The 12,179-nt window shown below is 35.6% G+C and overlaps 1 protein-coding gene across 2 annotated transcripts in view; it reads right to left on the reverse strand.

Annotated features, from left to right (window-relative positions):
• Positions 1-427: 427 nt before the first annotated feature.
• LOC18423273 (protopine O-dealkylase) overlaps positions 428-12,179 on the reverse strand; it is a 39,996-nt gene continuing 28,244 nt past the window's right edge. For both annotated transcript variants that reach the window (XM_020673086.2, XM_088863755.1), the window contains exons 3-4: positions 2,029-2,357; positions 428-835 (exon numbers count right to left, since the gene is read on the reverse strand). In XM_020673086.2, coding sequence (XP_020528745.1) covers positions 794-835; positions 2,029-2,357 — 371 coding nt within the window. In that variant the 3' untranslated portion in view covers positions 428-793. The remainder of the gene's footprint in view (positions 836-2,028; positions 2,358-12,179) is intronic.

Here is a 12,179-nt window from a genome sequence, read left to right on the forward strand (position 1 = left end):
TTAAGGATATTTGTGCATCAAAACAATCTCTTCTAATGAAATTTTTGATGCAGGCTCTAATTTGATTGTTTAGAACCTCAACTTTATATAAGCTTTTCCCAAATATGAAATAGGACGTGTAAAAAAAAATCTCAAGAGACCAATTTTAAGTTTTAAAATTATTTTAATTTTTATATTCAAAATCAACACAGTCTACCTAATGGATCCCTGAAAATTTATTTCCGAAATCCTTCTCCAACATGAATGGTACAGGGAAGACTTACATGAACGATGAGTCGGCGCTGTATAAGTATATCACGGCAACACTCCCCGAGCTGAAGGTTTCAGGCGTCTAACATCGGACTGCTTTTAGGCCTCAATTTTTTAATATTTAAGATGGTCATAAAATAAAAGAGCTAAATGTCATATGCAGTCCAGACCGATGGTAACTTGAAAGAATAAATAAAAAAGGATCAATCAAAGATCGCATATTTTTGGACCATCACATGATAATGGTCAAATAATACGATATAGACATGGTTTTTCCTTATTTGTACAACAACATATAATTTTCGCTTATTTATACAACAACACATGATGAGTAGTGAAACAGTTTAAAATGACAGTGACTATTTTAAAGCCTCACAAGATTCAAACAGGATTTTCCCCAAGGCGATGGCTCGGTTGAAACTCGAGGTACTCTCTATAAGACATCTCACGATATGCAACCGCTTGGCCTCCGTACTCTACCAACTGGGGTGCAGGTGAAACACTAGCATCCAGCGACGGTCCATGAGCCAAACCTATCGAAATCCTAGCTGTTGCGTCGTTCACCACGGCTCGATGCTCCACACTCCTGTACATCCCATTGCTCAATATCTATGATATGATCAATTTTGTTTTTGACATCACAAAACAAAAGTTGGTCTTCAATAAAGGTTGTTAACAGGAAAACTTGTAAGATTTTTTATGTTGTCATGTTGTATAATCCTTGAATGGTTGGCTTTAGTATGGATTAGAACATGATCCTAGCAACAGATCTACAAAGTATGACATTGTTGCCTTTCAAAACTTAGAGGAATTGAAGATAAAATTCTACTTTTAGGACATAGAGGGACTCAAGGTAGAAGTTTACTGTTGGCCATATCAATCAGTTGTTCATGAATCTAATATCATCTGCTTTGACACCTTCTTTTGATGTAGAAAAGCGCGTATTTAATATTGAACAAATAAGCAAGTATAGTTGAGAATGAGCTGGGGCTTTTGCGGTAGTACCACCGAGCCTTATTCAGATTCTATTTTCACTAAAAGGTAGGGATCCAAATACCCACTGACTTACCCTTCTATTCACCCAAAAAAAAATAGAAGCAAGTATAATAAAATGCCAATACTTGAGGTCATCAAGAAGATCAACTGTGATTCTATTAACTAAAATTTGGGATGTATCTTCTGGCTTATGAAAGAGAAAACTATTCTCGAGCTTTATCGCTATATAATGTGCCCAACTATGAAAAATGTGATATTGTGTGAATGATTCCTCGGAGCTTTAGTTTTCACCCTATGATTGTGAAAATAGGAAAGAAATGGTTAATTTGATCAGGTTTGTTTGATTTTGTAAATGGTTCCACTTTTCCTTGTAATCCTATTCTTTTTACTGCTAAAATTTTGCAAGCTGTGGTCATTATTGGATCCTTAACCATTAAATCTTTTACTAAATTAAAAAAAAAATAGATTTCTCTTGTAGCTTTTGTGTTGCTTGATTCCTTTTTAGTCGTTTTGTCCTCCCCAAAAACATGGCAGGAGTCTTTGTGGAAGGTAAGCTACAGTCTATTACGATCAGTCTCAAATATTAGATGCCCGTACACAGGGGCAAGGTTGTGTTAGGTAGACAATCAACATAAAATTTGTCAAAACTTATTATGAATAATGAACGGACTTGTAGCCAACACCAATTAATTGAAAAAAGCTATAATGATGATGATGATTTATCCAATAGAGAGAGACAAAATTCATAATAAGAAGACTGTAAGAAATTAGAAATAGACATACCTCTAGATGGTCGCCAACGTTAACAAGGAAGGTATTGGGGAGAGGACTGACAGGTACCCAGTTCCCTTTATGTTTCAGTTGTAGGCCACCAACTTCATCCTGCATTAATACTGCAAGCCCCCCATGATCAGAGTGCGGAGTGAGGCCCATTGCTAGTTCTGGTTGAGAGCAACGAGGATAGTAGTTGCAGATTAAAATTTGGAGCCCCTCCTCTAGCTTGAAAGCTCTCTCTATGTAGCACGATTGAAGTCCCAAACTTTCAGAGATTCCCTTAAATAGTTCCCTAGATATTTGTTGAACCCTCTTAAGAGTATTCCGCTGCAATTTCTCTGCAAATGGTAGTCAATTAAATAATCAATGCAATGAAACATGTGTCTGACACGTTCCGGAGTGTAGGCTCCGGCATCATACTATACTAGGAGGATCGCGCCACAAAGGTCTAACATGCACGTCTATGATTTGGGACACCCAAGTCGCATCTTTAAGACACATTTGTCTGAGGTTTAAGACACGGTCTTCAGTTTGAAATGCAATCATCTAAAGAAAATGGTTTCTCTAAGGTGTCGTCCTTATACTATAGAAGTAGTGCACGCCTCAAAAAATCTATCAAAATATGTATTTTTTGACGCTGAAACATCCTTCAATAGATGAGCTCGATTTCATGTCCTTAACATGGTGTGTCTTGTAACATATTATCTAGACCATTGATCTTCATGATTTTTAAGTGTATGTAGATATACTAGATTTGCATCATTTTTTTAGTTTGAAATTTCATAATTAAGTGTGAAATAGATTTTTAGGTCATTGTTGAAATTTTTTAAACTAAAATTAGTGTCTTTTGAAATGATTTGGAGGTGAAACTTACTTGAATAGTTTAGGGGCCATTTGGGTACCTGAAAATCTATCACGTGACAATCAAATACGAGGAAATATGATATTTCCATACGAGGAAATATGACATTTCCACGGTTTGGGTACATTTTGAATAGTTTAAGAGCCGTTTGGGTACCTAAAAATCTATTACGTGACAATCGATTACGAGAGTACACTTTATATTAAGGAAATGGAAAAAGATTACTCGAGATTTTCCAAAAACTCATGAAATACATTAGGGGCGGTGAAATGTCAAAAATCTATTACTCGCTTGACGAGTAATCTTTAGAAATCTTTTGCGTGGGTCTCTCTGCCATATCCCAGTTTAATAAAATACCAACCCGCCTACTCGGTTTGTATAGGTGCTCTCTCCCTCTCTAAGGCCGTCCCCTCTCTCTTGAACCTGGTTTCGGTTTGCATAGGTGCTCCCTTCCTCTCTAAGCCCGTCCGCTCTCTCTTGGACCCGATTTGCATCCCTCTCTCATTATCCCCCTTCTTCTTTTCTGTACTTTTTCCTTTTTTTTAAACCCCTTTTATCTTTAAGCCCCTTGCTCTCATCTGGACTTTTTCCTTTTTCTTTAAAGCCCTCTTTATCTTTAAGTCCCTTCCTCTCATCTGGATTTTTTTTTTTTTTTATATCTAATCAATGAAAAATCATACAGCACAATAATAATAAAAAATTTCACCCAACATAAGAAATTACACAACACATTTATAATAAAAAAAGTTCACCCAACATAATCCTCATAGAAGAGATTAGTAAAAGCTCAATTGAAATAAGATATCTCTTTTCATCTTGACAACTGCACTGCCATAGGCAGAGGAAGGTGCTACTACCAGTGCCTCTCGCTCTCGCTCGACTTGCACGCGAGACTTGCAGCTCGACAGTTTCCTAAAATACCTCAAAATCTTCTACTACAATTATCAAAATTTCTAGTTTACTAATCAAACTTCTTTCCATTTTTTAACTTGGACCAATTTTTAATTTGGTATCATGGATTTATTGCTTATTTGAAATTATATAGATAGACATTTGAAAGACTTCTGTAATAAATAAATAAAAATACAGCTTATCAAATTAAAAACATGTTATTCCAATGACTTATCATGTTGAAACCAAAGTCTAATCATGTTAGAAGACATGTGATTCTATGTAAGTGCCAAAAGCGTGCAAACTAAGTAAGAAATTGTGTGATGATGACTTTAGAATTGTTTAAGTTATTATTAGAAAATCTTTTAGGAATGGTGATGATGTTATTATCGAAAAATATTTTTGGAATGATGTGATGATAACTTTAATTCCGCATTTCAGTATAATATAGTAACAAAAAAGAGACAGAAATGATAGTTTATAGGTAAGGCCTTGAAAATGTTAGTAATACATTTCCCATATTTCTTCCAGACATAGCCAAACAATAGCCATGAATTTCCCAGGTTGCATCCAAATACTACCCAAATAGTAACAATCCATTTGCACATAATGTATTACGTCAGTAATATATTTTACATACAATATATTTCCAGGTATCCAATCGGCCCCTTAAGGTTGACACGTTATGCAAACCGCACCCTTGTAGTAGACTACATTCTATATCTTCCTTATTTTCATATTCTCACCATTATCTAACAATTCTTATTAGTGCTACTAATTGAAATTGATTTTATATACAAGTATGGATATAATATGAAAAAGATCAGCTAACAAAATGAATATAATAATCTTTCCACATGTCTATATAATATGAAAAAGATCAGCTAACAAAATGAATATGATAATCTTTTCACATGTCTGTAAATCAAGTTTTAAAAAATAAATAAAATAAAACAGAGAATTAAATAAAGAAAATAAATTAAAATAAGCAAAAAAATAAATACTTAGCTCCAGGGACTCGAAACCCGGAGTTTCAGGCTTGAATTAGACCGCTCTTATGATTTGTGTCACCATCTCCTCTCTTTTTTTATGCTTTATGCTTACTGGAATTAGTAGATATAAGGTTCTTTGGCAAAGATGTAGGGTTCCTAAGGCATGGGGAAAAGCTTGGAAATTTTAGGTAGGGTCTACCTAGACTTTTTTGAAGATTTGGAAAGAACTTCGTTAGTTTTCTAAGATTTTGGGATGTCCTAAGGTAGAATCTAAGTTCTCAGGTTTTCCATAATTTTTTGGGATATTTTTTCTAATTTTAAGAACTATATCCTATTTTTTAAGGATTGCTTGGGGATTTCTGATGTCACATTTTGGGTTCTTCAGGGGGTATTTATAGGTTTCAATTGGTATTTTTTCTTTAATTTTTTGGTTTTTTCAGATTTATCTTGAGTTTTTTGGCTCTATCTAATTAGAGAAAGGTAGTTCTTGCATCATCAGGTCGCATTTGGGCATCGTGACCCACCTCGAGGCTTGACACTTGGATTTCACATGGACCAAATTGTTATTTAATGAATCGTTTTAACTGTATGTCCGATTTAGGCGAGTCTTGGACCGTTGGAAATCTCTCGGAGTCTAAATCAACTTGAGATAGTTTTGGGCAGGTTTGAGTCAATTATATTGGGTCTAAATTGCCTATGTCCTACGAGGTTTTTGAAGTCATTCGAGCTCAAAATTAAGGGTTTTAAGAGTTCTCTTAGCCAGAATTTCGAGAGGATGTCAACAGGATTGTATACTCCCAACTCGCTCTATAATGATGCGATTCATTCTCTCTATTACACCATTATGTTGGGGGTATATGACACTGTCTTTTCGTGCCTTATCACACACTTGGCACAATAGCTTTTGAAAGAATTTAAGATGTATTCTCCGCAATTGTCTAATCTGAGACACTTCAGCAGTTTGCATGTCTTTCTTTCCATCTTAACATGGAAATTCTCAAAGATCTCATACACTTGATCTTGCACCCACACCTTTCTTGAAGCATTATTAATGAATGACATGAAGTATGATGTGCCACCAAGCCACTTGACCTCCATGGGACTACACACAACTGAATACACCAAATCATGAATTTTTGTATCTTTAGAACCCTTACTAAAGAAAGAGACTCTATGTTGTTTGCCTAGTAAATAGTGTTAATATGTGTTTAGAAATGCATTCTTAACACTAAGAAGAGCATACTTATTTGCTAAGATTTGCATTCCTTTTTCATTGTAGCTTAGTCGCTTGTGCTACAGGTCTAATGAAGGCTAATCCATGGCACCAATAACTTTGTCGTTAGAAACCTGCACTTGAGTTATGTAGAGCGAACAACAATTCTTGATCTTGCTACGACAAGAGATCCTTTTGTCAGCTTCCAATGTAGCTTACCAAACATTAAGCGATACCTTTCATCATCTTCATGCCCTCTTAAGATGATATTCAATAGATATCTGGTACATGTTTGACGTTATTTAGCACCAACTTCATCCCAATATCAGTCTTGATGTGTATATATCCCTTACCGACAATATTTGAAGAACCATTGTTACTCATCTTTATAGAGCCAACTCGCATTGTAAGAAGCAACATAGAATCTATATGTGGCAACATGAAATGATACTCAGGTATCTTGATTCAATATTTCGCAGCTCCGACCTCACCAACATCTACAGTAACTGCAATGGTTTCCCTGCCATCATTCTTGGTATTGTCATCATTCCACTCTTTCTTGAGCTTTCGACATTCTTTTTTGATGTGTCATTCATTGCCACAATCAAAACATGTGATCCCAATTTTAGTCTCCGATCTAGCTTTATCATTAGATCAGTTTGATCAGTTTTGGTCCCCATTCCTAGACTTTCCTCGATTTGTGGTAAGTGCTTGCGAGTTCGATGTGTCAGACAATCTTCTTCTCGTCTCCCCATTCAGCAGGCTATTAGTGACCTGATTCATGGTTGCTATCTCATCAAGTAATGAGTTACTCAGAGAAATTGCCATGGTCTCTCAACTATTCAGCAGTGAACCGAGAAAAAATAGAGCATGTGGCTCATCTTCTAGGATCAACTTCATTGTTATGAGTTGGTTGTTGGTTAATAATGCTTTGCGCCTCATTCAAGTGCTTGGCAATGGATCCCCCATCCTTGAATTTCGTATTCACCAATTTTCAGATCAGGAACCCCTTATTTCTGGCAGTTTTTATCTCGTATAGGTCATGTAGCTTATCCCACAGTGACTTGCCGAATGTCTCCGTCGACACATGGTGGAACAAATTTTCTTCCAACCATTGTTGAATAGTTCCAGAGCATTTATGTCAAGTCCCTTCCACTCGTTGTGTGTCATACCTTTAGGCTTGTGTTCTACCCCTTCAATGGGTGTGTACAAGTCCCTACACTGTAGAAGATTTTTCATCTTCGGCCTCTAGATGATCCAATTATTCCTATTGAGCAGTATCGTCATGCTCCTAATACTGGAATCCATCTTTAATTTTCACACATTGTCTTCCACACCCCTCTCTTCTTCTCACCGGTGGTCAAGGAGATTTACCATATGTCATGCTTCCATTGTCAGTCTAAGATTCGTTGAAAGTCAATGATCCATCGCCTATCAAGGATCGTCATATGTCAAGGATTTGTCGGCTATCAAGGATCCGTTGGCGACTACCAACTCATGAGTAGTAAGGTTCTCACATGTTGTCAACCTATTGATAATATTGTATCTGTCAGTGGTCAAGTATCCATCGGCGGTCAAGTATCAATCGGTAATCAAGTATCTGTCGATGGTCAAGCTCTGACTCCTTGGTAAGTTAAAGTGATTCACTGTTCGTCGAGGTGGTGACCAACAGCCCGTTGGACAAGACCACCTTTTTATAGGGACCATTCACTGACAGTCTCTAACTAACAACGTGCCCCAAAACACTCTGTTTTGCAGTCTAAGGGGATCCAACCTACAAGGAGGTTTTCTTCCTTACGCATCCTACGACCCCTGAGCTCGTTACACTGGCAAATGGTGGTAGGGATGATTGAGCGGTGTGTTAAAGTCAAGGAAAACATGCTCTGATACCATTTGCTTGGCTCACTTAGTTGAGCTCTCTTACACATATAAAGATGTACGCAGTGGAATCCAAATTTATGGGACACAAAATACACAAAAAAATGATATGCGTGTGTGTATGAGTAGAAATTAAGCAATAAAGCAAAAAAAACTTACTAGTACTGACATTTTACGTGGTTCACCTTTTCAGTCTACATTTATAAGAGAAAAAGACATATTCGCTAATAAAAAATATATGGTTACAAGTTTCTTCCAAGATGCAAACTTTCTTGAGCTCTCTGACTTCTTCTAGAAACTTTAATTTTCTAGGATTTCTCAATCTAAGGCTCTTTCCTCTCTTAGAGGGTTTGTTCCCTCTCTCTAGCAAGCTTCTTTTTCTCTCTCTTTCTCCTTCTCTCTAAGAAGAACTATAAATTTATCTCTCTTCTTTTTCTCTTTAATATTAGGCTCTCTATAATACATCAAGAAGAGACTTACTTTTAAGAGAGGAACTCTAACAGATGAGGCATGCCACTCAAGTCAAATTTATCTATACTATATTACTAACCTAGAGTTAAGGGGAGGGCATATGTCGCAAACATAGAAAGGAACCCTAATTATATAGTGGTTGTAAGAGACATTCCTACCTTTAAGGGAAGAAAGAAAGAGAGAGAGAGAGAGAGAAAGAGAGAGAGAGAGAGAGCATCTTTTTGAAGAGCGAGATAGAGTACACATCTCTTCTAAGATTATTGTTATGTAGAGAATAGAGAAAGGCTATAGTTTTTCTTAAGCCTCATAGAGGTCTCAAATTTAAGAAGGTGAAAAATAGGAGATATAGATATGTGCGAGATTTTAGGGGAGAGAAAGAGGGGGAAGTATGTGAATAAGAGAGAGATAGAGGTTGTATGAGAGATTTTAAGATAGATGAGAAAAATATGGAGCAAAAAATATATAGGACTGATTTTAAGTTAGCTATGAAAGAAAAAGATGAGAAAGAAATAGAGAAACATGTGAGAGAGATGATTTAGAAAGAATATATTTTTGAGATGAGAAATGATACTCTAAGACCCTCCCACGCCCATGTGAGTAGGATCCCAAAAGATTACCATTAACTTTTGACACAGATCTCTAGAAAAGTTATGAGATGGGTGTGGGACTTAGGTGAATGAGTTTTCTAGATAACTATATCAAAATTTAATAGTGATCATTTGGGATCTTACTTACATGGGTGTGAGAGGGTCTCATAGTATCATTACTCTTTTGAGATATCCTTCCTAAAAGAGATACAATGAGAAAGGAATATACATAGAGGAAAAATTTATATATATATATATAGAGAGAGAGAGAGATATATATATATATACACATAAGTATATATATATGTGCGAGATTTTAGGGGAGAGAAAGAGGGGGAAGTATGTGAATAAGAGAGAGATAGAGGTTGTATGAGAGATTTTAAGATAGATGAGAAAAATATGGAGCAAAAAATATATAGGACTGATTTTAAGTTAGCTATGAAAGAAAAAGATGAGAAAGAAATAGAGAAACATGTAAGAGAGATGATTTAGAAAGAATATATTTTTGAGATGAGAAATGATACTCTGAGACCCTCCCACGCCCATGTGAGTAGGATCCCAAAAGATTACCATTAACTTTTGACACAGATCTCTAGAAAAGTTATGACATGGGTGTGGGACTTAGGTGAATGAGTTTTTTAGATAACTATATCAAAATTTAATAGTGATCATTTGGGATCTTACTCACATGGGTGTGAGAGGGTCTCATAGTATCATTACTCTTTTGAGATATCCTTCCTAAAAGAGATACAATGAGAAAGGAATATACATAGAGGCAAAATTTATATATATATATATATAGAGAGAGAGAGATATATATATATATATATGTATACATAAGTATTCTTAACCATATATTTCGATAGGGCTGAATTTATTTTTTAAATTAGCATATGTTACCAACATGAAAGATTTTAGAGAGGTATAAAAAAGATGGAGGTAGAAATAGATGGATAGATTTTAGTGGGGAGAGAAAAATGGGGGGCATATACGTGAGCAGAGAGAGGAAAATAACTTTTTTAGAACTAGGTACATATTACAATAAAGGTTTTTTCTTTGGTGAATAGTCTCTGTCTTTGCCTGGGTTTTCTCTTTGTTGAATAGTCTCTTTACAATATTCTTTTTTCTAATATTTTTCAAAATTTTTGCGGTTGAAGTTTTTTTGTAATCTTTTCTAGAAAGAGGTAAGTATCTCATTAGAGGTTTTCTCGAATCTTCTCCAAAAAGTGGTATGTGGTTGATCTTTGCCTGTTTTGGTTGAGTTGAGCATAGTATAGGTTTTATGTGTGAGGTTTACTGAATTAATTTTAAAATGAATTATCTACCTTTCCTTTTTTAAATTGATGGGCATACCTAAGAAATGTTTTAAAGGAGAAAATTTATAGAGTGTAAGCTCTAGAAAAGGAAAATAATGGCATTAGATCAAGGCCAAAAGTGATACCTTTGACTTCAAATTTTGCGGAGATTTGGTTTTCTTTTAAGACTTTAGAATTGAAAGCGCTGCTAGTTGTTTTGTTCTATAGGGAGTAAATGTTCATAAATTATATGTGTTGTTTTCTTTTTTCCATTTTTGTACCTAAAAAATTATGGTTTCATTCAATATTCAATGCTCTTAATAGCACATGCTTCGTAGTACCTACTGCTCATGGGACTCTTAATCCTCTCTCTGTATCCTTGCGTCTCCCTCCTCTAATGTTCGTGTGACTCTCAAGCCTCATCTCACTCAAACTAGCTTCTCCTTTCTCTATTGCTCATGTGGCTCCAATATGTCAAGGCTTTTTAGTGGAAGAGAGTAAAGAACAACAATGAAGTCATATTGCCTCCTCTTGTTTTGCTCGAAAAACAGTAATGTGTAATATTTATTGTTCTTCATTCTTATCGAACTCTATGTGAATTTATTTTATGTCAAGTATATTGAATCTCTTCAACTAGAGGTTGGTTCTACAACAATTTTTTTTTTTTTTAGTTGGATGATATATTATATCAAGAATTGTGACAATTTAATTATTAGTGTCGTCTCCATGTTGTATGATTCATTAGTTTTAGTGTGATTCTCTACTGTACTTTTCATTGTATAGGATGTTTTTATTATAACAAATAGGTCACAAAGACTTTGAGTCACATATTCACTTTTAATCATTTTTTACTAGACATACAAAATAATAATATCCCTGCCCCACAATAATAAGCTAAAAAGATACTTTCACTAGCTGAATTTCTTAATTTTAAGAACTAATAAAAGTTTTTAATGAGTTTTCATGATTTTAAATAAGGAAAATATCTCCATATCTCAGTTTTTAAGTTTCATTTCTTATTAGACCCAAAGTTTTAAAACATATCTTGATGCATGGAGATGTCATGTATTATTTCTTATAACCCGTTAAGCCAACTTTACACATTTTGACTCTCTTTTTCTATCCTAAACAAATTTTAAAAAACGTCTTTTCGTACCCACCTCTCTCTCCTCTCTCTGTTTTTCTCTCTTTCCATGTATTTTTCAAACCTTTCTCTCTCCATTTTTTTTGCATAACCTCTCTCTCTCCATGTGTATATAAACATCCATCGACTCTCTTTTTACCTCTACTTTCTCTCTCCTCACGCAGCTGAGGCAGCCTCGAAAGGTCATTATTTAAGTTAACTGAGCTCTTAGTCTGCAGTAGCCTCCCTTTCGTTATTCGATCAAAATCCTGAATTTCACCTCTCCTAGGCTACACTTCAAATGAAAGAACATCACAATCTTTGTTTATGGGCTTCAAAGAACCAGGATAAAAGTAGTCCTGATCTATCTCTGTACTATGAAGATGGAAAACCAATGAACCATCTGATTCACTAATTATTTCAACCACACGGGCCCAAAGTAGAGGGCTATTGAAGCCTTGAGGACCGAGTTCTTGAGAAATTATGCGACAAGCGACTAGAGAGAGAATGCCCCACATGACATACACCATATTCCCAAGCTCTTGGTTCTGATGAACCCACATTCCAATCAGAGGCCTACCACTAACGAGAAAGCGACAAAGGGCTTTATAAGAAGCCAGGGATTTTCTCCATCGGATAAAATCCTCAACTTTAAGAGCACCCAATCTCTCGCATTGAGAGAACCATACCTTATCAGAAATGGCAAGCCATGGCCGCCATGTTCTACAGCGAACCAGCACGAAGGGCCTCAAAGAAAACCCATCAAAGAATTGTGCATTCGGGTTTCAAATTCTGAGCAATTATTCACATTTCATCAAATTTATAGAGGAACCCATCAAAATAAAGTT

This window comes from Amborella trichopoda, chromosome 4 (assembly GCF_054954075.1).
Source record: "Amborella trichopoda isolate Santa Cruz 75 chromosome 4, AtrichopodaSantaCruz75HAP2 v2.0, whole genome shotgun sequence".
In the NCBI taxonomy this organism is placed as follows: Eukaryota; Viridiplantae; Streptophyta; class Magnoliopsida; order Amborellales; family Amborellaceae; genus Amborella; species Amborella trichopoda.